The 25129-nt window shown below is 39.9% G+C and overlaps 1 protein-coding gene across 1 annotated transcript in view; it reads left to right on the forward strand.

Moving 5' to 3' along the window:
- LOC128664418 (tetratricopeptide repeat protein 41-like) overlaps positions 1-25129 on the forward strand; it is a 331531-nt gene that overhangs the window by 41572 nt on the left and 264830 nt on the right. Inside the window, exon 3 of the mRNA XM_053719249.1 lies at positions 9661-9824. Within this exon, the coding sequence (XP_053575224.1) occupies positions 9661-9824 (164 nt within the window). The remainder of the gene's footprint in view (positions 1-9660; positions 9825-25129) is intronic.

The following is a 25129-nucleotide window of genomic DNA, read 5'->3' on the forward strand; positions in this document are numbered from 1 at the left end:
TATCAAAGCGTGGGTTCTCTGAGTCAGTTGTAGATACTCTGATTCAGGCTAGAAAGCCTGTCACCAGGAAAATCTACCATAAGATATGGCGGAAATATCTTTGTTGGTGTGAATCCAAGGGTAACTCATGGAGTAAGATTAGGATTCCCAGGATATTGTCCTTTCTCCAAGAAGGATTGGAGAAAGGATTGTCAGCTAGTTCCTTAAAAGGACAAATATCTGCTTTGTCTATCCTGTTACACAAGCTTCTGGCAGAGGTACCAGACGTTCAAGCGTTTGCTCAGGCTTTAGTCAGAATCAAGCCTGTCTATAAACCTTTGGCTCCGCCATGGAGTTTGAATCTAGTTCTTTCAGTTCTTCAAGGGGTTCCGTTTGAACCTTTACATTCGATAGACATTAAGTTGTTATCTTGGAAGTTTTGTTTTTGGTAGCTAACTCTTCTGCTCGAAGAGTTTCAGAATTATCTGCCTTACAGTGTGATTCCCCTTACCTGGTGTTCCACGCAGATAAGGTAGTTTTGTGTACCAAGCCTGGTTTTCTTCCTAAAGTTGTTTCTAACAAGAATATTAACCAGGAAATAGTTGTTCCTTCTCTGTGTCCTAATCCATCTTCGAAGAAGGAACGTCTTTTACACAATCTTGATGTAGTTCGTGCTTTAAAGTTCTATTTACAAGCAACTAAGGATTTCAGACAAACATCTTCCTTGTTTGTTATCTATTCTGGTAAGAGGAGAGGTCAGAAAGCGACTGCTACCTCTCTTTCTTTTTGGCTGAAAAGCATCATCCGTTTGGCCTATGAGACTGCTGGCCAGCAGCCTCCTGAAAGAATTACTGCTCATTTTACCAGAGCAGTGGCTTCCACATGGGCTTTCAAAAATGAGGCTTCTGTTGAACAGATTTGTAAGGCAGCGACTTGGTCTTCACTGCATACTTTTGCCAAATTTTACAAATTCGATACTTTTGCTTCTTCGGAGGCTATTTTTGGGAGAAAAGTTTTGCAAGCAGTGGTGCCTTCCGTTTAAGGTACCTGTCTTGTTCCCTCCCTATATCCGTGTCCTAAAGCTTTGGTATTGGTATCCCACAAGTAAAGGATGAATCCGTGGACTGGATACACCTTGCAAGAGAAAACAGAATTTATGCTTACCTGATAAATTACTTTCTCTTGCGGTGTATCCAGTCCACGGCCCGCCCTGGCATTTAAATCAGGTAAAAATGTTTTTGTTTAAACTACAGTCACCACTGCACCCTATGGTTTCTCCTTTTTCTTCCTAACCTTTGGTCGAATGACTGGGGGGTGGAGCTAGAGGGGGAGCTATATGGACAGCTCTGCTGTGTGCTCTATTTGCCACTTCCTGTAGGGAATGAGAATATGCCACAAGTAAAGGATGAATCCGTGGACTGGATACACCGCAAGAGAAATTAATTTATCAGGTAAGCATAAATTCTGTTTTTAACTAGGTAGCTATTAAATAGTAAATAACTATTTAATAGGTATTGTACCTAGTTAAAATAAATACAAAGTTGCCTGTAAAATAAATAAAAATCCTAAAATAGCTACAATATAATTATTCGTTATATTGTAGCTATATTAGGGTTTATTTTACAGGTAAGTATTTAGTTTTAAATAGGAATACTTTAGTTAATAAGATTTAATTTATTTCGTTAGATTAAAATTATATTTAATTTAGGGGGGTATTAGGGTTAGACTTAGCTTTAGGGGTTAATACATTTATTATAGTAGCGGCGAGGTCCGGTCGGCAGATTAGGGGTTAATACTTGAAGTTAGGTGGCGGCGATGTTAGGGAGGGCAGATTAGGGGTTAATACAATTTATTATAGTGTTTGTGAGGCGGGAGTGCGGCGGTTTAGGGGTTAATACATTTATTATAGTGGTGACAAGGTCCAGTTGGCAGATTAGGGGTTAATAAGTGTAGTTAGGTAGCGGCGACGTTGGGGGGGGGGGCAGATTAGGGGTTAATAAATATTATGTAGGTGTCGGCGATGTTAGGTGCAGCAGATTAGGGGTTCATAGGGATAATGTAGGTGGCGGCGGTGTGCGGTCGGCAGATTAGGGGTTAAAAATATTTATTATAGTGGCGGCGATGTGGGGGGACCTCGGTTTAGGGGTACATAGGTAGTTTATGGGTGTTAGTGTACTTTAGAGCACAGTAGTTAAGAGGTCTATAAACCGGCGTTAGCCAATAAATATCTTTGCTACTGATTTTTTTGGCATTAGGAGTCTTGTCACTTCAGCCAAGACTCTAAATACCAGCGTTAGGAAGATCCCATTGAAAAGATAGGATACGCAATGGCGTAAGGGGATCTGCGGTATGGAAAAGTTGCGGCTTGGAAGTGAGCGTTAGACCCTTTCCTGCCTGACTCTAAATACCAGCGGGCGGCCAAAAGCAGCGTTAGGTCCCCTTAACGCTGCTTTTGACGGCTAACGCAGAACTCTAAATCTAGGTGTTATTAGTCTTCACTTGATATACTTCACAGACTAATGTGGCAAGTATAAACTCCTTTACATCTGACCAGTTATGCACTGTAAGGAGAGCTTTATGTGCCATGCATTCTGCTTGTTGGTAAGGGAAATTGAACCTATTTACTCTAATACACTTTTCTAGCTTAGACATCAACAAGTTAATCATATTAGTAAATCTTTTGAATAGGTTTCTGCAGGGTTTTCTAACTCAAGGCTATTCAAATCCATCAGAAAACTTGGTTTTGTTTGCTCTCCAAACATTTCTCAGGATTTCACACTGACTATGAATCATGTACACAAATACTATTTGATCATCAGAATGTTTGTTCATGATTGAAATGAGGATGCTTTAAAAATACATAAATACTAATAAATTAAAATGTAATAAAAATTGATATGAAAGTATTAAAGGACCAGTAAATACAGAAGATTTGTTTATTTAAAAAAGGCATGATAAGAAGAAAATTCAATAGCACTAAGTCTGAACTTCAATGGATAGTAGACTTTTTCTCTTGTTAAGTGTATTCAGTCCACGGGTCATCCATTACTTATGGGATATATTCCCTTCCCAACAGGAAGTTGCAAGAGGATCACCCAAGCAGAGCTGCTATATAGCTCCTCCCCTCACATGTCATATCCAGTCATTCTCTTGCAACCCTCAACATAGTAGGAGGTCGTGAGAGGAGTGTGGGGTTTCTATACTTAATTATTTCTTCAATCAAAAGTTTGTTATTTTTAAATGGCACCGGAGTGTGCTGTTTTTTTTTCTCAGGCAGTATTTAGAAGAAGAAATCTGCCTGCGTTTTCTATGATCTTAGCAGAAGTAACTAAGATCCACTGGCTGTTCTCGCACATTCTGAGGAGTGAGGTAACTTCAGAAAGGGAATAGCGTGCGGGTTCTCCTGCAAATGAGGTATGTGCAGTAAAATATTTTTCTAAGGAATGGAATTGACAAAGAAAATACTGCTGATACCGAAGTAATGTAAGTACAGCCTTAAATGCAGTGGTAGCGACTGGTATCAGGCTGATTAAATGTATGTGCAGTAATGTAATTTTCTAAGGAATGGAATTTGACTAAGAAAATGCTGCTAATACTGAAAGTAATGTAATGAGCCTTAACTGCAGTAGAAGCGACTGGTAGCAGGCTTATAAATAACAATATATTCTCTTTAAAAAGGGATCTTGAAAACGTTTACTGGCATGTTTAATCGTTTTTGTGAGGTACATTGGTGATAAACCTTATAGGGGCATGAATTTTTCCACATGGCTGACTTATATTTCTGCATAGAAACAGTTAACTGAGGTTTCCCACTGCTGTAATAATGAGTGGGAGGGGCCTATTTTAGCACTTTTTTGCACAGTAAAAATTCAGTCACAGTCTTCCTGCTTCTTCCTGCATGACCCAGGACGTCTCTAGAGAGCTCAGAGGTTTTCAAAAGTCATTTTGAGGGAGGTAATCAGTCACAGCAGACCTGTGACAGTGTGTTTGACTGTGTTTAAAACATTTATTTGCATATTGATTATCCGTTTTTGGGTATTAAGGGGTTAATCATCCATTTGCTAGTGGGTGCAATGCTCTGCTAAACTAATATATTTACTGTGAAAATTTGGTTGCTATAACAGATTTGGTTCATTGTTATTTCAACTGTGACAGTTTTTTGTGCTTCTTAAAGGCGCAGTAGCGGTTTTTATATTGCTTGTAAATTTATTTTAAAGCATTTTCCAAGCTTGCTAGTCTCATTGCTAGTCTGTTTAAACATGTCTGACACAGATGAATCTGTTTGTTCACTATGTTTGAAGGCCAATGTGGAGCCCCATAGAAATATGTGTACTAAATGTATTGATGTCACTTTAAATAATAGACAGTCTTTATCTGTAAAGGAATTATCACCAGACAACGAGGGGGAAGTTATGCCGACTAACTCTCCTCACGTGTCAGTACCTTCGCCTCCCGCTCAGGAGGCGCGTGAGATTGTGGCGCCAAGTACATCAGTGACGCCCATACAAATCACATTAGAAGACATGGCTACTATTATGAATAATACCCTGACAGAAGTGTTATCTAAATTGCCGGAATTAAGAGGCAAGCGCGATAGCTCTGGGATAAGGACAGAGCGCGCTGGTGATATGAGAGCCATGTCTGATACTGCGTCACAGTTTGCAGAACATGAGGACGGAGAGCTTCATTCTGTGGGTGACGGATCTGATCCGGGGAAGCCGGATTCAGAGATCTCTAATTTTAAATTTAAGCTAGAGAACCTCCGTGTATTGCTTGGAGAGGTTTTAGCGGCTCTGAATGACTGTAACACAGTTGCAATTCCAGAGAAAATGTGTAGGCTGGATAGATACTATGCGGTGCCGGTGTGTACTGACGTTTTTCCTATACCTAAAAGGCTTACAGAAATTATTAGCAAGGAGTGGGATAGACCCGGTGTGCCCTTTTCCCCACCTCCTATATTTAGGAAAATGTTTCCAATAGACGCCACTGCACGGGACTTATGGCAGACGGTCCCTAAGGTGGAGGGAGCAGTTTCTACTTTAGCTAAGCGTACCACTATCCCGGTGGAGGATAGTTGTGCTTTTTCGGATCTAATGGATAAAAAATTAGAAGGTTACCTTAAGAAAATGTTTGTTCAACAAGGTTTTATCTTACAGACCCTTGCATGCATTGCGCCTGTCACTGCTGCTGCGGCATTCTGGTTTGAGTCTCTAGAAGAGGCCATTCGCACAGCTCCATTGGATGAAATTATGGACAAGCTTAAAGCACTTAAGCTAGCTAATGCATTTGTTTCTGATGCCATTGTACATTTAACTAAACTAAAGGCTAAGAATTCCGGATTCGCCATCCAGGCGCGCAGAGCGCTATGGCTTAAATCCTGGTCAGCTGACGTGACATCTAAATCTAAATTGCTTAATATTCCTTTCAAAGGGCAGACCTTTTTCGGGCCCGGTTTGAAAGAAATTATCGCTGACATTACTGGAGGTAAGGGTCATACTCTTCCTCAGGACAGGGCCAAAGCAAAGGCCAAACAGTCTAATTTTCGTGCCTTTCGAAACTTCAAGGCAGGAGCAGCATCAACTTCCTCCGCTCCAAAACAGGAAGGAACTGTTGCTCGTTACAGACAGACCTGGAAAACTAACCAGTCCTGGAACAAGGGCAAGCAGGCCAGAAAACCTACTAATGCCCCTAAGACAGCATGAAGATAGGGCCCCCTATCCGGAAACGGATCTAGTGGGGGGCAGACTTTCTCTCTTCGCCCAGGCGTGGGCAAGAGATGTCCAGGATCCCTGGGCGTTGGAGATTATATCTCAGGGATATCTTCTGGACTTCAAAGCTTCTCCTCCACAAGGGAGATTTCATCTTTCAAGGTTATAAGCAAACCAAATAAAGAAAAAGGCATTTCTACGCTGTGTACAAGACCTCATAGTAATGGGGGTGATCCACCCACTTCCGCGGACGGAACAAGGGCAAGGATTTTACTCAAATCTGTTTGTGGTTCCCAAGAAAGAGGGAACCTTCAGACCAATCTTGGACCTAAAAATCTTAAACAAATTCCTAAGAGTTCCATCATTCAAAATGGAAACTATTCGAACCATCCTACCCATGATCCAAGAGGGTCAGTATATGACCACAGTGGACTTAAAGGATGCCTACCTACACATACCGATTCACAAAGATCATTATCGGTACCTAAGATTTGCCTTTCTAGACAGGCATTACCAGTTTGTAGCTCTTCCCTTCGCGTTAGCTACGGCCCCGAGAATTTTTACAAAGGTTCTGGGCTCACTTCTGGCGGTACTAAGACCGCGAGGCATAGCGGTGGCTCCGTACCTAGACGACATTCTGATACAAGCGTCAAGTTTTCAAATTGCCAAGTCTCATACAGAGATAGTTCTGGCATTTCTGAGGTCGCATGGGTGGAAGGTGAATGTGGAAAAGAGTTCTCTATTACCACTCACAAGGGTTCCCTTCCTAGGGACTTTTATAGATTTTGTAGAGATGAAAATTTACCTGACGGAGTCCAGGTTATCAAAACTTCTAAATGCTTGCCGTGTCCTTCATTCCATTCCACGCCCGTCAGTAGCTCAGTGCATGGAAGTAATCGGCTTAATGGTAGCGGCAATGGACATAGTACCATTTGCACGCCTGCATCTCAGACCGCTGCAATTATGCATGCTAAGTCAGTGGAATGGGGATTACTCAGATTTGTCCCCTCTACTAAATCTGGATCAAGAGACCAGAGATTCTCTTCTCTGGTGGCTTTCTCGGGTCCATCTGTCCAAAGGGATTACCTTTCGCAGGCCAGATTGGACGATTGTAACAACAGATGCCAGCCTTCTAGGTTGGGGCGCAGTCTGGAACTCCCTGAAGGCTCAGGGATCGTGGACTCAGGAGGAGAAACTCCTCCCAATAAATATTCTGGAGTTAAGAGCAATATTCAATGCTCTTCTAGCTTGGCCTCAGTTAGCAACACTGAGGTTCATCAGATTTCAGTCGGACAACATCACGACTGTGGCTTACATCAACCATCAAGGGGGAACCAGGAGTTCCCTAGCGATGTTATAAGTCTCAAAGATAATTCGCTGGGCAGAGTCTCACTCTTGCCACCTGTCAGCGATCTACATCCCAGGCGTGGAGAACTTGGAGGCGGACTTTCTAAGTCGCCAGACTTTTCATCCGGGGAAGTGGGAACTTCATCCGGAGGTCTTCGCTCAACTTATTCATCGTTGGGGCAAACCAGAACTGGATCTCATGGCGTCTCGCCAGAACGCCAAGCTTCCTTGTTACGGATCCAGGTCCAGGGACCCGGGAGCGGCGCTGATAGATGCTCTAGCAGCCCCTTGGGTTTTCAACATGGCTTATGTGTTTCCACCATTTCCGCTGCTACCTCGACTGATTGCCAAGATCAAACAAGAGAGAGCATCAGTGATTTTGATAGCGCCTGCGTGGCCACGCAGGACCTGGTATGCAGACCTAGTGGACATGTCGTCCTGTCCACCATGGTCTCTGCCTCTGAGGCAGGATCTTCTAATTCAGGGTCCTTTCAACCATCCAAATCTAATTTCTATGAGGCTGACTGCATGGAGATTGAACGCTTGATCCTATCAAAGCGTGGCTTCTCGGAGTCGGTTATTGATACCTTAATACAGGCTCGGAAACCTGTTACCAGAAGAATTTACCATAAAATATGGCGTAAATATTTATATTGGTGCGAATCCAAGAGTTACTCATGGAGTAAGGTTAGGATTCCTAGGATATTGTCTTTTCTACAAGAGGGTTTAGAAAAGGGCTTATCTGCTAGTTCGTTAAAGGGACAGATTTCTGCTCTGTCTATCCTTTTACACAAACGTCTGGCAGAAGTTCCAGACGTTCAGGTTTTTTGTCAGGCTTTGGCTAGGATTAAGCCTGTGTTTAAGACTGTTTCTCCGCCGTGGAGCTTAAACTTAGTTCTTAAAGTTCTTCAAGGTGTTCCATTTGAACCCCTTCATTCCATTGATATTAAGCTGTTATCTTGGAAAGTTCTGTTTTTGATGGCTATTTCCTCGGCTCGAAGAGTATCTGAGTTATCTGCCTTACATTGTGATTCTCCTTATCTGATTTTCCATTCAGACAAGGTAGTTCTGCGTACTAAACCTGGGTTCTTACCTAAGGTAGTTTCTAACAGGAATATCAATCAAGAGATTGTTGTTCCATCATTATGTCCTAACCCTTCTTCAAAGAAGGAACGACTTTTGCATAATCTGGACGTAGTCCGTGCCCTGAAGTTCTATTTACAGGCAACTAAAGATTTTCGTCAAACTTCTTCCCTGTTTGTCGTTTATTCTGGTCAGAGGAGAGGTCAAAAAGCTTCGGCTACCTCTCTCTCCTTTTGGCTTCGTAGCATAATACGTTTAGCCTATGAGACTGCTGGACAGCAGCCTCCTGAAAGAATTACAGCTCATTCCACTAGAGCTGTGGCTTCCACCTGGGCCTTTAAGAATGAGGCCTCTGTTGAACAGATTTGCAAGGCTGTGACTTGGCCTTCACTTCACCTTTTCAAAATTTTAAAAATTTGACACTTTTGCTTCTTCGGAGGCTGTTTTTGGGAGAAAGGTTCTACAGGCAGTGGTTTCTTCCGTTTAAAGTTCCTGCCTTGTCCCTCCCATCATCCGTGTACTTTAGCTTTGGTATTGGTATCCCATAAGTAATGGATGACCCGTGGACTGAATACACTTAACAAGAGAAAACATAATTTATGCTTACCTGATAAATTTATTTCTCTTGTAGTGTATTCAGTCCACGGCCCGCCCTGTCTTTTTTTGAGGCAGATCTAAATTTTAATTAAAACTCCAGTCACCACTGCACCCTATGGTTTCTCCTTTCTTGTCTTGTTTCGGTCGAATGACTGGATATGACATGTGAGGGGAGGAGCTATATAGCAGCTCTGCTTGGGTGATCCTCTTGCAACTTCCTGTTGGGAAGGGAATATATCCCATAAGTAATGGATGACCCGTGGACTGAATACACTACAAGAGAAATACATTTATCAGGTAAGCATAAATTATGTTTTTTCTAACAAATTTCAGTTATGTCTCTTTCCACTCCTGTATCATGTGACAGCCATCAGCCAATCACAAATGCATATACGTATATTCTGTGAATTCTTGCACATGCTCAGTAGGAGCTTGTGACTCAAAAAGTGTAAATATAAAATACTGTGCACATTTTATTAATGGAAGTAAATTGGAAAGTGGTTTAAAACTGCTTGCTCTATCGGACTCATGAAAGTTTAATTTTTACTTGAGTGTTCTTTAACTACACGTGTTAGAAATTGCTATTATTAGTTATGAAAAAACCCTGCATCGAGACACATAAGCTGTTCATCATAAATATTTAGTCAGATAGTCACCGTATTTTCCTTTGTCTGTATATATTTTGCTTTTGTGTGAGTCAGCAAAATCTATTACAGTAGTATTTAAACTATTTGAGTGTAAGACAGCAAGTTGTTCTGGATTGATCATATATAACTTGGGTGAACACACTTCAGATGGATTGGAACAGGGGCCCATGTTTAAAGAAGTTTAATCACCTTTAATCTGATTTTCTGACCTTTACTAGGATATACATGTGAGATGTCATTTTGCCATAAATCCGTCAACATGTTTCTCAATCTGAGCTATATATATGATTATTCTACAGGTATCCAAAATGAAGATTTTTATTCTCATGATAATATTTGTGACATGTGGTCCTTTCCTCTTGTGGTAGAGGCTTTCGTAGCATCACTTACCTTAAAACCATGTGTTCTTCTTCTGGACGGTGCTGAGGAGCTATCTGCAATTCATGGATTACCTTCTGAGCAAGTACAGTACTCTTTACAAACCTAATGAGTGTGTGCATTTCTAAAAAGATTGTGGACTATGGATTATAAGTAATTATTGTTCTATTTTTTATTGTATTGTTTACAGAGGGCTCTGAAGAAGCGTTAAGTGTGTGTCAGGGAAGTTTGTGTGTATTAATATAAACTAAATGTTATACAATTTTCAGAATTCAGATGAATTTATCCCCTTAAGGACCACAGCACTTTTGCATTTTCTGACCGTTTGGGACCAGGGCTATTTTTACATTTCTGCGGTGTTTGTGTTTAGCTGTAATTTTCCTCTTACGCATTTACTGTACACACACATATTATATACTGTTTTTCTCACCATTAAATGGACATTCTAAAGATACCATTATTTTCATCATATCTTATAATCTGTTCCACATCTACAACGACCAAAAAACTCCTATGCTAAATAGTTTCAAAATTTTGTCCTGAGTTTAGAAATACCCAATGTTTACATGTTCTTTGCTTTTTTTGCAAGTTATAGGGCAATAAATACAAGTAGCACTTTGCTATTTCTAAACCACTTTCTTTCAAAATTAGCGCTAGTTACATTGGAACAATGATATCTGTCAGGAATCCCTGAATATCCCTTGACATGTATATATTTTTTTTTAGAAGACATCCTTAAGTATTGATCTAGGCCCATTTTGGTATATTTCATGCCACCATTTCACCGCGATCAAATAAAGAAAATCGTTTACTTTTTCACAAACTAGGATTCTCACTGAAATTATTTACAAACAGCTTGTGCAATTATGGCACAAATGGTTGTAAATGCTTCTCTGGGATCCCCTTTGTTCAGAAATAGAAGACTTATATGGTTTTGAAGTTTCTTTTTGGTAATTAGAAGGCCACTAAATGCCACTGCGCACCACACTTGTATTATGCTCAGCAGTGAAGGGGTTAATTAGGGAGCTTGTAGGGTTCATTTTAGCTTTAGTGTAGTGTAGTAGATAATCCCAAGTATTGCTCTAGGCCCATTTTGGTATATTTCATGCCACCATTTCACCGCCAAATGCAATAATAAAAAAAAAGTAACATTTTTCACAATTTTAGGTTTCTCACAGAAATTATTTACAAACAGCTTGTGCAATTATGGCACAAATGGTTGTAAATGCTTCTCTGGGATCCCCTTTGTTCAGAAATAGCATACTTATATGGCTTTGGCGTTGCTTTTTGGTAATTAGAAGGCCGCTAAATGCCATTGCACACTACACTTGTATTATGCCCAGCAGTTAAGGGGTTAATTAGGTAGCATGTCGGGTTAATTTTAGCTTTAGTGTAGAGATCAGCATCCGACCTGACACATCTCACCGGATCCCTCCCTGACCCCCCTCAAACAGCTCTCTTCCCTCCCCCACTTCACATTTGTCACCTCCATCTTAAAGGGACAGTACACTGTAAAATTGTTTTTATGTTAATGCATTTTCAATGACTTGTTATACCAGCTGCAGAGTATAAAATTTATGAGAAATTGCATATTTCAGTTTATTTGTGTTTATGAAGTAGCTGGTTTTGTGCTTTTAAACCACAGCCTATTACAATGGATTGAGCTTCATGTAATATTAGATCTCATTATGTTATCACTTTTATGTACACACACTTGCTTCCTTATCTTATATTTGTCTAGAAAACCAATGCTCAATACTTAGAGAGAACAATGGAAAATTATCATTTTATTACTCAACTATCATGCCCCCCACTGTGAGTTTAATTTTTTCTGCTGGCTGTGTTTACTTAGGCTATTCAATTGAATATACTCCAGTATGGAAACTTTCAGTATAGGTTGGGATACCACAGGCTAAATCAGCTATTTCAAATGCCAAAATATAGGTAAAGGAGCTACTTGTAAACCATTTAAAACACTCCAGCAGGTAAAATGAATCATTGGGAACAATTTAAAGGGGAGAATTTTTTTGAGTGAACTGTCCCTTTAAGTACTGGCAGAAAATCTGCCATTACTAAAATAAAAAGTATTTTTTTTTTTAATATATATATTGATTCTGCAGTGCTGGATCCCTCCTTAGCCCCCAACCTCCCTGATCCCCCCCCCCATACAGCTCTCTAACCCTCCCCCCTCTACCTATTTGCCGCCATCTTGGGTACTGGCAGCTGTCTGCTAGTACCCAGTTTGCCCCCCAAAAAATTGCTTCTTTTTTTTTCTAAATAAAACATTTCTGTAGAGTAGCTGCCCCCCCCTCAATACCTTATCTCCCTCCCACTCCCAGATCCCTTGCCCAACATTAAATTCCCCCTCCCTCTACATCCTTCACAAATAATTAATATTTATTATGCAAATGTGGCGCGTGCACCCCCACCCGCACACTACCGTGACTGTGCGTGCACTTACTGATTACAGGAACAGGAAGTAACCATCGATGGGCCGCCCACCCGCCTCCCAGCAGCAGCTCCCACCAACGATCAACACCATCGATGGCCAATGCAGAGAGAGCCACAGAGTGTCTCTCCCTGCATCGGATGCTTAAAAAAGGGTATTGCAGGATGCCTCAATATCAAGCGATCACAATTGCTTCCAACTCTCAATTAGACCGAGGACGTACCAGGTACGTCCATTGTCGCTAACACAGTTTTTGCAAGACGTGCCTGGGCCTCCATTACATATGCAGCGTCGCCCGCAAAAGCCGGCGCCGCCAGTTTTTACGCGATTTTGGTATCCTATATACAGCGCCGCATATAAATGCGGCACATATATTTCACCCGTCGCTCGCAATTATTACTCCCATAGGCTAACATGGGACCTCGTCGTAAATCGGTATCCAATATCCAGCGCAAGGCCTTACGTGGCGAAAATGGAGAAATCTTACTCCATTTTTACCTCCCCATAAAAGGCAGCCGTAGCAGGCCTTGCGCTGAGTATGGGAGCACCGTAACTCCAGAAAATGCCTGCAAAAATAAACTAACACCTAACGCATGTGCAATGTCTATCTACCTGTCAACCGCAATCCCCCACCGCAATAACGAATAAAGTCTATTAACCCCTAAACCGCGATAGCCCACATAGCCTATTAAATGTTTTAACCCCTAATCTGCCGCCGCCAACGTCACCGCCACTATAATAAAGTTATTAACCCCTAAACCTAAGTCTAACCAAGATGGCGTCCCTTGAATTCCGATTGGCTGATAGAATTCTATCAGCCAATCAGAATTAAGGTAGGAAAAATCTTATTGGCTGATGCAATCAATTGTATTGAAGTTCAATCCGATTGGCTGATCCAATCAGACAATAGGCTTGACCTCGCATTCTATTGGCTGTTCCAATCAGCCAATAGAATGCAAGCTCAATCCTATTGGCTGATTGCATCAGCCAATTGGATTTTTCCTACCTTAATTCCGATTGGCTGATAGAATGCTATCAGCCAATCGGAATTGAAGGGACGCCATCTTGGATGACGTCATTTAAAGGAACCTTCATTCTTCAGTCGCCGTCGGATGGAAAAGGATGCTTCGCGTTGGATGTCTTCAAGATGTACCCACTCCGCTCCGGATGGAAGAAGATAGAAGATGCCGCATGGATGAAGACTTCTGCCGGTCTGGATGTCCTCTTCTGGCCGGATCGGATGAAGACTTCTGCCCCTCTGGAGGACCACTTGTGCCCGGCTGGGTGAAGACGGCTCAAGGTAGGGAGATCTTCAAAGGGGTAGTGTTAGGTTTTTTTAAGGGGGGATTGGGTGGGTTTTAGAGTAGGGTTGGGTGTGTGGGTGGTGGGTTTTAATGTTGGGGGGGGTTGTATATCTTTTTTTACAGGTAAAAGAGCTGATTACTTTGGGGCAATGCCCCGCAAAAAGCCCTTTTAAGGGCTATTTGTAATTTAGTATAGGGTAGGGAAATTTATTATTTTGGGGGGCTTTTTTATTTTATTAGGGGGCTTAGATTAGGTGTAATTAGTTTAAACATCTTGTAATTTTTTTTATTTTCTGTAATTTAGTGTTTGTTTTTTTGTACTTTAGTTTATTATATTTTATTGTATTTAATTGTAGGTAATTGTAGTTAATTAATTTAATTTATTTAATGATAGTGTAGTGTTAGGTGTAATTGTAACTTAGGTTAGGATTTATTTTACAGGTAAATTTGTATTTATTTTAACTAGGTAGCTATTAAATAGTTAATAACTATTTAATATTTATTGTACCTAGTTAAAATAAATACAAAGTTGCCTGTAAAATAAAAATAAATCCTAACATAGCTATAATGTAATTATTAATTATATTGTAGCTATCTTAGGGGTTATTTTATAGGTAAGTATTTAGTTTTAAATAGGAATAATTGCGTTAATAATAGTAATTTTATTTAGCTTTATTTAAATAATATTTAAATTAGGGGGGTGTTAGGGTTAGGGTTAGACTTTAGGGGTTAATAACTTTATTATAGTTAATAACTTTATTATAGTGGTGGCGACGTTGGCGGCGGCAGATTAGGGGTTAAAACGTTTAATAGGCTATGTGAACTATGGCGGTTTAGGGGTTAATACTTGAATAGGTTTATTGCGTTTGGGGCTATGGCGGTTTAGGGGTTAATAGTTTAGTTACATAGAAAAGAAGTACAAATGTACAAAAGGTCTCCAGAAAACAGAGATTGGTGCCGGTTATAAGAAACAATATTGTATGCATATAAACTAGCCCTGGGGAGTAAAACAACTTATATTGTGGAGGGTATCGTAGCGACAGAAAACACACTGTATCTTTGTGCTGACAAACAGCGGAGTTCGTTACTTACAGGAATGTAGGCATACCCGCTCGACGGGGGACCAATAGCATTCAACCGGTTCTGTTCCAGGTAGTAATAGCCAGGTTACTCCTTGCCCGGTAAACTGATTCAGCGTTTAGTGCCTTCTCCCTCCTCGAGACTACACGACCCGGCGTGCCGGCACTCACTGATGACGTAATCCAATGTCAGGTGTAAACAGCGATCCCAGCTACATTACCATCCTCCTCACAATACTACTCCCAGGGTGCATACAATAACTCACGGCTGCAGGGCACTGTTTAGACAGAAGGGCTCCTTACCCTTCTAAATAAATAGAAAAAATAAGTCCAGAAAGCTCCCATAAGAAAGTAAATAAAAGTCCAAATTTTATTTCATTAAATTTAAATCCAAGAGTTAAAAGCAAAATAGAGGTAACATCAAGGATAGGTGGAGAGACAAATTCGTCTTACATGTTTCGGCCAAATGCAGCCGTAATCATAGACATAAATTCACACAGGTGTCACCCTTATTTACAGAGGTAAAATGTTCCTTATTGGTTAAAACATAACACACCCTTCCCCTTTTTTTCCCTCCCTTGCAAGAGAACAAATTAACCATTTAAGTACCACAGACATGTTTCCATTAAATAAATGTAAAGTGAATTAGGATTTAGCTTAAACCAAATTTAAATATATACATCAAACAAACAAATCAATGGATTACAGTTCTTAGGACAGAAAAACATCAGAGCACAAAATTCTTAATTACTCAAATAAATATAGCAATAGATTACATATATAGTGTCAAACAAACAAAGGTGCAGCTCAATTTTACTGCCTTTACATATTTCCTTTTACTAATGATTTTGACTACTAGTAAGATATATCACACTCATAGGGTAACTAAAATTCTTTTTGCTCTTGAATTAAAATATATATATCTGTTTATTTGATTAAATACGTTCAACTTGATTTTTGTCTTCCATACATGGCTTATGCTTGGTCATTCATAAAAGAATTAATTTACAAACAGTAAATAATCACACTATCAACAGTTGGGAGCTAGCGCAATAACACCTATTCCCAAAAGTTAATAATGTCATTTTCGGAGTTAAACCCATAAGGAGTTAAAGTGCACATCTTATTAATCCAATAGACTTCTTGTCTAGCAAGAATTGACCATTTATCCCCCCCCCTCGGGGGTCTGCTTATGGATTCTATTGCATTCCATTCAAAGGTGCGCACATCACCCCCATGTACAAAAATGAAGTGTCTAGCCAGTTCTGAGCATTCAATTTTGTTTTTAATGTATCCCAAATGTTCTCGTATCCTAGTACGGACGTCACGGCTAGTCATACCTATATACTGTAATTTATGGCATGTACATCCTATCAAATAAACCACAAAGGTGGTAGAGCAATTAACACATCCCTTGGTATTAAAGTTCTCATTGGTAACATAGGAAGTAAAGCTAGATCCTACTTTAATGACATCACAAGCTTTACAATTCTTCCCACATCTGTAGGTACCATTATGCCTTAACCAAGAGCTCTGATTTTGAGGGGCCCGAAGTTCACTAGGGGAAACCATGTTTCCCAAGGATAAATTTCTCCTATATACAAACCTGCAACCATCACTAACAACATCTTTCAGAAGATCATCTCCATATAAGATGGGTAGATACTTTTTAATGATGTTGCAGATCTGATAATATTGCATGGAATATTTAGTAATGAACAATGGTTTATTGTCATTTTGATTTTTGGACTGTACATTAGAACCTCTATACTTTAGGAGACTGGCTCTATCGATTTTGATAGTATCCTCCATGGCATTTTTAATGACCTGAGCAGAATAACCTCTATTCTCAAGTCTTTTACTTAATGCCTGGGACTCAGAATAAAAAGTAGCATCGTTTGAGCTAATTCTCCTAGTTCTTAGGAACTGGCCCTTAGCGATCCCCCTAAACACATGTCTTGGATGTGAGCTTGAGGAATGCAATATAGAGTTACCTGCAATGGGTTTACGATAGACATTAGTTTCTATCTTCTTAGTGCACTTATTGAAACTCAATTCCACATCCAAGAAGTGTATAGTGTCAGGCCGCCACTCATAGGTAAATTGGATATCGGGAATACAAGAATTGAGATATCCTACAAAATCTCTGGCTTCCAGTTCAGAAAAGGTACCAATGAAAATCAGATCATCAATAAATCTCTTGTAGTACAATATCCTCGCTGAGTAGGGGTTCACATGTCCCAGCAAATACTTATATTCCATCCAGCCCATAAATAAGTTCGCGTATGAGGGGGCGAATTTCGCCCCCATGGCTGTGCCTTTTAGCTGGACATAGTGGACCCCCTCAAAGCGAAAATAATTGTGCTCAAGAAGAAATTTAGTAGCCAGAACAATAAACTCCTTAGTTTCATTAGAATATTCGGTTAACAAATCTAGAAAAAACTTCAAAGCTTCTAGACCCAATGAATGTGGTATAGACGTATACAGCGCTGTGACATCAACTGTCAGCCATGTCATACCTTCCACCACCTGCACAGTATCCACAAGGTTGAGTATGTGGGTAGTATCTCTTAAAAAGCTGGGAAGTGACATAACCAGCGGCTGCAGAATACAATCTATCCACTCTGATAGATGTTCAAACAATGACCCAATTCCAGCAACAATTGGTCGTCCCTTAACTTGCTCCAAACTCTTGTGGATCTTGGGCAGGTGGTGGAATATAGGTACCACAGGATCAGAGACAAACAAAAACTCAAAGGTACTTTGATCAATAATGCCCAGATACAAAGCATCATCAAGAATAGATTTCAATCTATTCTGGTACAATCTAGTGGGATTACTTCTGAGTGCTTTATATGAAGTGACATCACTCAACTGGCGTATAGCTTCATTCACATACATGTCCCTGTCCATTACCACAATATTGCCGCCCTTATCGGCCTGTTTGACCACTATTGACAAGTTATTTTGTAGAGATACAATCGCCTCTCTCTCTTGTCTACTTAGATTTGAGTGATCCACAGATGTGGTTTTGTCTAGGGCATGTAATTCTTCAGTTACTCGTTTGTGAAAGCTCTCCAAAGCTCTCCCCCTAGATTGCACAGGATAGAATTTAGACTTATTTTTAAACCTGGGGGTTAGTGTGTATGCCAAATCAGGATCATTGAATTGTTCTTTTTCTAGAGATTGTAAAGTTGTCAGATCACACATCTCTTTAAAATTCAAAAGTGAAAGTTTAGTGTCAACCTGTTCAAAATTTTGGGCTTCCTCTCTAGGTGCTCCCTCATTAGTAAAGTGTCTACGTAAGGTTAAATTGCGCACAAATTTATTTAAGTCTAGGATAGTTTGGAAAATATCAAATTTTTTGGTTGGACAAAACCCCAGACCAAAATTTAACACTTTAATTTCAATTGCACTTAGATTGTAGTGAGAGATATTGATAACCAAGTCATTTTTTATTTCTTGGTTGCACCTCTGAGGGTATATCTGTTTGCCCCTCTGATCTTGTTGGCTACTCCTGTTCCCCCTCCTCCCTTTGTTTTTAGAGCTGACCGAAAAACCTGGTTGTTAGATTTAGTTACATTAATTGTGTCATTTCCTACAGATACTGATGAACCACTTGCTACATTATTCGCTATACTAGTACTCCTAGGAATCGCTCCTGAGTATACAGTTTGTTCATTTCCAATATGTAAGCCATTAATGTGGTCATTGCTACACGCAGATTTAGCTTGGTTATACTGAATTAGTGGTTCTTGTGCAGATGTATTATTAGCTGTTGCATTCTGGCCTACATTAGTTTGAATATTATCATCATTCCTAGTAATTAATACATTCTCATTTTCAGAATTAGAACCCTCATCGTAGGAGGTGGAGAAGTTAGAGAGGGAATCATCATCTGTACTTTCATGATCATTTTTAAAAGTCACCCTTCTTCCTTTATTCTTCCTTCTCCTCCTCCTACGATTACTCTCAGTGGTATTAGAAATCATATTTTTACCATCCCCATCTTCATTATCATGAATAAACCAAGAAGACCTGCGTCTATGTAGTTTTTGCCACAAAAAGACTTGACCAGTAGAGTAGTCTTTCTGATCTCTAAGAAATTTTACATGTTTGGTTTGTATGATATCTTTCTTAAGGGTTTCAATAGCATCTTGTAACATCTTATCAAATTCACCGTAACCTTAATAGTTTAGTTATTACTTGCGGTGTGGGTTTGATGGCGGATATAGAGGGTAATAGGTTAAATAGGCATATTGTGTTATTTAATATTAGTAATGAGAGGGGGGGATTGCGGATATAGGGGTTTTACGTGTCTGGCTTATTTTTTATGAGGCATGTTAGACTTTTACGGGAGATTTGTTATTTTATTTACTTTTCTTAGGCGACGGCAGTTTCTAAAGTGCCGTAAGTCACTAGCGACTCCAGAAATTTGTAGTTACGCTCATTTCTGGACATTGCTAGTTTATCCGACTTACGGCACGGGGTTTATGTAATAGCCCGATGTGCAAGGTGAAATTACGGGCGGCGCAGGTTCCCACGCTTGTGCCGAAACCTGCGCCGTACATGTGATCGCGCCCCTGGTACGTCCTTGGTCATTAAGAGGTTAAATAATTGTATTGTCAATTTTGAGCATACAGCAGGCAAGATAATTCAGTGAAACCAGCTTGTTTAAAATGCTTACAGAATTTCGCAAGAATTGTGCGAGAGTTTCAGACATACCCTGGAAACTGCCTTGTTCAGTTCAGGGACCTCTCCTGTCCCTCCCACTTTCTGAAGCTCTGTTTTATTTTATAATAAAGAAAATACTAAGTGGTAAAATATACATAGAAATATACAATGTATGATTCTTATTTGTCATAGTAACACAGAAACTTTAAACATAATCAGAATTTGTAAAATCACTGCTAAATCTATATGTATTTATATTTAAAAGAGAAAGTGCAAAGCTTAAATGCAATAATACTGAAAGGATCCAATCTGAAGTGTAAAGTAGTATAAAAGACAAAGCACAAAGTGTAAGTGTAACAAAACTCTCATATCATGCACTGCTATATTGCACTGGGCTTGTCTCTCCTTCACAGACAGAGAGCACTCAAAGTGCTGGATGGTTCCGCTCTTTTTCTTTGAGCATTCAGTGAGCTCAGCCCCTGTGAAGTCTGCACTACAATTTCTCTTCAAGCTGGATAATCTTTTATGTGAAATAAATGTGATAAAATAATAAACCAAAGATGGAGATTAACAAAGTATACTGTAGTGTAAACTAAATACTTATAAAAGTTCTTATAAGGATATGTATGTTCTTTCGAGATCTTCACGCTTCTATTTTCTTTTGATCCTCATATGAAAAGAAAGAAAGAGATGCCACATAGCGTAACTCTGTAACTTTTTCAAAATGCAGAATGCTTGTTTACAAATGCTTACTCACATGAGATGGAGCTATAGCCAAGCTCAGGTTTATGCGCACACCCAATGTTATACTGTTGGGTAAACAGTTGCTTGAACAGGATTTTTGTAAAAAAGGATTTATTTAAAATACAAGTATAAAAAGCGCCACAAGAGCTGCAGGAACCACCAAATACAAATAGGATCGGCAATACAATCAAGTAATTGCTCACATTGAGCTTATACACAATACTAGAGACCGTGGTAAGGAGTGCAGAAACTTAACCACACAACCTTCCCTTAAGAGTCCAGCATATGTTGCTCTCCTTACTGGTGTGCAGATTCTTGGAAGGACGCCAAAGAATAAGAAACAATGTATCCGACGTACGTTTCGCAAAAGAGCTTTTTATCACTAGGCCCTACATTTTTACCAATTTTTTTTTAATGGAATTTGGAAAAACAGTTGCAAACTCAGTATTACGAATGGAGCGCAATATTGCACTTACACAAGCGCAATATTTGTGCTCCACTCAGCTATACCATTGCACGTAAATGTGCGCTGGTATTACAAATGAGGAGCAATGCGAACGCAACTTTGCATTCGCATTGTCCCGGGAGCCAAGCGCTCTGGAGAGCACGTTTCCATAAATCGTGAAGCGTTGGGCAGCAATAAATAAATATATATGAATATATACATATATATTTATGTGTTTATATGTGTATGTACACATATTAACACATACATATACTTTATATGTATGTAAGCATATACATATATATTTAAAATGAAAACACAGTCCCCCATTGACCTCCATGTAAAGGCACTTTAGGTGCCGTTTTTTTTTCTAACACCCCACATCCCCTCACTTTAACCCCATATAACTGCTTTGTGCAGTTTAAAAAAAAAAAAAAATACTCATCTTTAATTTACATGTAAATGCACTATACACTGTATTTTGGTCTGACCTCTGGTTAATTGCGCTAAGCGCAAAGGGAAACCGCAAGCTTGCGGGGGCATTAACCAGCCACTTGTAATAGCTGGCTATTTATTGTGCGCCTGTATACGGACAAATTTGCCCCTTTGTGGGTGCATGTTAAGATGGCCCACTGCGTCCTGTGAGCATAATTTTCACAGGTGCAGCATTGAGTTGCCAATGTAACGGCTAGATTACGAATTTTGCGGTAAGAGCTGCTCGGTAATAACTTGCAAGTTATTGCCACCGCTTACCTCCCTACAGCGCTGGTATTACAATGGCCTCTATTTATCAAAGTCTGGCGTGCCTGATTCGACAGTGCGGATCAGGTCCGCCAGACCTCGCTGAATACCGAGAGCAATACGTTCTCCGTATTCAGCATTGCACCAGCAGCTCACAAGAGCTGCTGGTGCAACACCACCCCTTGCAGAATCGCGGCCAATCGGCTGCCAGCAGGGGGTGTTAATCAGCACGATCGTACTCGATCGGGTTGAATTGCGGCGATGTCTGTCCGCCTGCCTCAGAGCAGGCGGACTGGATATGGAGCAGCAGTCTTTAGACCGCTGCTTCATAACTGGTGTTTCTGGCGAGCCTGCAGGCTCGCCAGAAACACGGGGCCTCAAGCTCTATCTGGAGCTTGATAGATATGCCCCAATAAGTGAGTGTAAAGCAAAATTGAGCTCCATACCGCACTCCAATACCAGCGCTGCGGTGAGCTGGTTTTACGTGCTCGTGCACGATTTCCCCATAGACATCAATGGGGAGAGCCGGCTGAAAAAAAGTCTAACACCTGCAATAAAAGAGCGTAAACCTCCGTAACGCAGCCCCATTGATTCCTATGGGGAAACTAAATTTATGTTTACACCTAACACCCTAACATGAACCCGAGTCTAAACACCCCTAATATGTCGCCCCGACATCGCCGACACCTACATTACACTTATTAACCCCTAATCTGCTGCCCCTAATGTCGCCGCCACCTACATTACACTTATTAACCCCTAATCTGCCACCCCTAACATCGCCGCCACCTACATTACACTTAATAACCCCTAATCTGCCGCCCCTAACATCGCCACCACCTACCTACATTTATTAACCCCTAATCTTCCGCCCCCAATGTCGCCGCCACTATACTAAAGTTATCAACCCCTAACCCTAACACCCACTAACTTTAATGTAATTAAAATAAATCTAAATAAAACCTACTATTAATAGCTAAATAATTCATATTTAAAACTAAATACTTACCTGTAAAATAAAACCCTAAGCTAGCTACAATATAACTAATAGTTACATTGTATATAGCTTAGGGTTTATTTTTATTTCACAGCTAAGTTTGTATTTATTTTAACTAGGTAGACTAGTTAGTAAATAGTTATTAACTATTTACTAACTACCTAGTTAAAATAAATACAAATTTGCCTGTAAAATAAAACCTAACCTGAGTTACACTAACACCTAACCTTACACTACAATTAAATAAATTACATTACACTAAATTACACAAAATAAAAAAGAAATGATCAAATATTTAAACTAATTACACCTAATCTAATAGCCCTATCAAAATAAAAAAGCCCCCCCAAAATAAAAAAACCCTAGCCTAAACTAAACTACCAATAGCCCTTAAAAGCGCCTTTTGCAGGGCATTGTAAAAAAAAAATACAAACACCCCCCAATAGTAAAACCCCCCACCCACACAACAAAACCCCCCAAATAAAATCCTAACTAAAAAAATGTAAGCTCTCCATTGCCCTGTAAAGGGCATTTGTATGGGCATTGCCCTTAAAAGGGCATTTAGCTCTTTTTCTGCCCAAACCCACCCAATAAACCTTTAAAAAAACACTAACCCCCGAAGATCCACTTACCGTTTTTGATTTTTTCAATCCTCAACGAAGCCGGGAGAAGTCTTCATCCAAGCGGCAAGAAGTCCTCAACGAAGCCGGAAGAGGTCTTCATCCAAGCGGCAAGAAGCGGTCCTCCAGATAGGCAGAAGTCTTCATCCAGACGACATCTTATATCTTCATCCATCCGGCGCAGAGCAGCTTCATATTCAAGACATCCAGCGCGAAGCATCTTCTTCTTTCCACGGCTCTTCTCGAATGAAGGTTCCTTTAAGTGACGTCATCCAAGATGGCGTCCCTTGAATTCCGATTGGCTGATAGAATTCTATCAGCCAATCGGAATTTAAGGTGAAAAAATCCTATTGGCTGATGCAATCAGACAACAGGATTGAGCTTGCATTCTATTGGCTGATTGGAACATGGTGACTCCTCTGTTTTTTTCCTTCTCAATCCTATTGGCTGATCAAAATTTTTTCACCTTTAATTCCGATTGGCTGATAGAATTTGTCATATTCCTGTAGCTTTAAGAACTAAGACCAACCCTCTCCTTCACCTCCCTTTAAAGGTGTGTTCAGTACACCTGTGCTTTGCTTGATAATTGAAGTTTGTAGTTCCCACTCTGCTTCAAGCTCTAAAGCTAAAATCTACAGATCCTACTTTTGTACCTGTTAAAGGAAATCCTTGTTGTCATTTCTCCAGCTTCTAAACTTAAGAAGCATTTCCTGCTGCTTTACACTTCAAGGAACAGTCTTTGGCAGCAACTCTTGCAAGTCTGTGTTAACTCTGCAGTCTGATTTTCCAGCCAGCTCCATTACTGAGTGTTTACCTCTACCAGGAAATAAGAACATCTTCCCTGCTGTGATCCATTTTGACTCAGTGCCAACTTCGCTCTCTGCAGTTCTAAACTCACTCGCAAGTATCATTAATTTTATATACAATTGTCTCTAGCTGTATATATTCTTATCCAAAGTTCTGCTGACATACAAACTGTTAAAGTGCTCACAACTGGTTAAATCTGGCTCTCTCCTTCTCTCTGCATCACACACTCTGCCTGCTGTAACCTGATACCTCTTGATATATGGACACTGCAGACTGCAAATCAGTTTCTCATTTCTAAGCTTAACTATAAAGAGACTTTGCTATAAAATTCTGCTTTTCTCAGACAATACCAATAAGCTGCTTGTTTGCTGCCTTCTATCTTTAAAGAACACAACTCTTTACAACTGTGTAAAATATACAAAGGCTTCATTTCATCTGTTTTATTCACTTTATTTTGATTTTGTAAAGTGTTATAAAAAGAACTTGTACTAAGTAAACCAGCTATCTCCCTTGGTAATAACCTTTTGTATAAGCCTGTTTTACTTAAGGTTCTCTGGGAATAGCCACATTATACAAGCTTATAACAGAATTCTATCAGCCAATCGGAATTCAAGGGACGCTATCTTGGATGACGTCACTTAAAGGAACCTTCATTCTAGAAGAGCCGTGGAAAGAAGAGAATGCTTAGCGCCAGATGTCTTGAAGATGGAGCCCCTCCGCGCCGGATGGATGAAGATAGAAGATGCCGTCTGGATGAAGACTTCTGCCCGTCTGGAGGACCACTTGGATGAAGACTTCTCCTGGCTTCGTTGAGGACTTCTTGCCGCTTGAATGAAGACTTCTCCCGGCTTTGTTAAGGATGGATGTCGGGTCTTCAAAAACTGTAAGTGGATCTTCGGGTGTTAGTGTTAGGTTTTTTTAAGGGTTTATTGGGTGGGTTTTATTTTTAGCTTAGGGTTTGGCCGGAAAAAGAGCTAAATGCCCTTTAAAGGGCAATGCCCATACAAATGCCCTTTTCAGGGCAATAGGGAGCTTAGTTTTTTTTTAGTTAGGATTTTATTTGGGGGGGTTTGTTGTGTGGGTGGTGGGTTTTACTATTGGGGGGTATTTGTATTTTTTTTTACAGGTAAAAAAGCTGATTTCTTTGGGGCAATGCCCTGCAAAAGGCCCTTTTAAGGGCTATTGGTAGTTTAGGCTAGGTTTTTTTTTATTTTGGTGGGGGGGGGGGGGCTTTTTTATTTTGATAGGGCTATTAGATTAGTTGTAATTAGTTTAAATATTTAATAATTTCTTTTTTATTTTGTGTAATCTAGTGTTTTGTTTTGTAATTTAATTAATTGAATTTAATAAATGTAATTTATTTAATTGTAGTGTAAGGTTAGGTGTTAGTGTAACTCAGGTTAGGTTTTATTTTACAGGTAAATTTGTATTTATTTTAACTAGGTAGTTAGTAAATAGTTAATAACTATTTACTAACTAGTCTACCTAGTTAAAATAAATTCAAAGTTAGCTGTGAAATAAAAATAAACC

The sequence above is a fragment of the Bombina bombina genome, chromosome 6 (genome assembly GCF_027579735.1).
Source record: "Bombina bombina isolate aBomBom1 chromosome 6, aBomBom1.pri, whole genome shotgun sequence".
Classification (NCBI taxonomy): domain Eukaryota; kingdom Metazoa; phylum Chordata; class Amphibia; order Anura; family Bombinatoridae; genus Bombina; species Bombina bombina.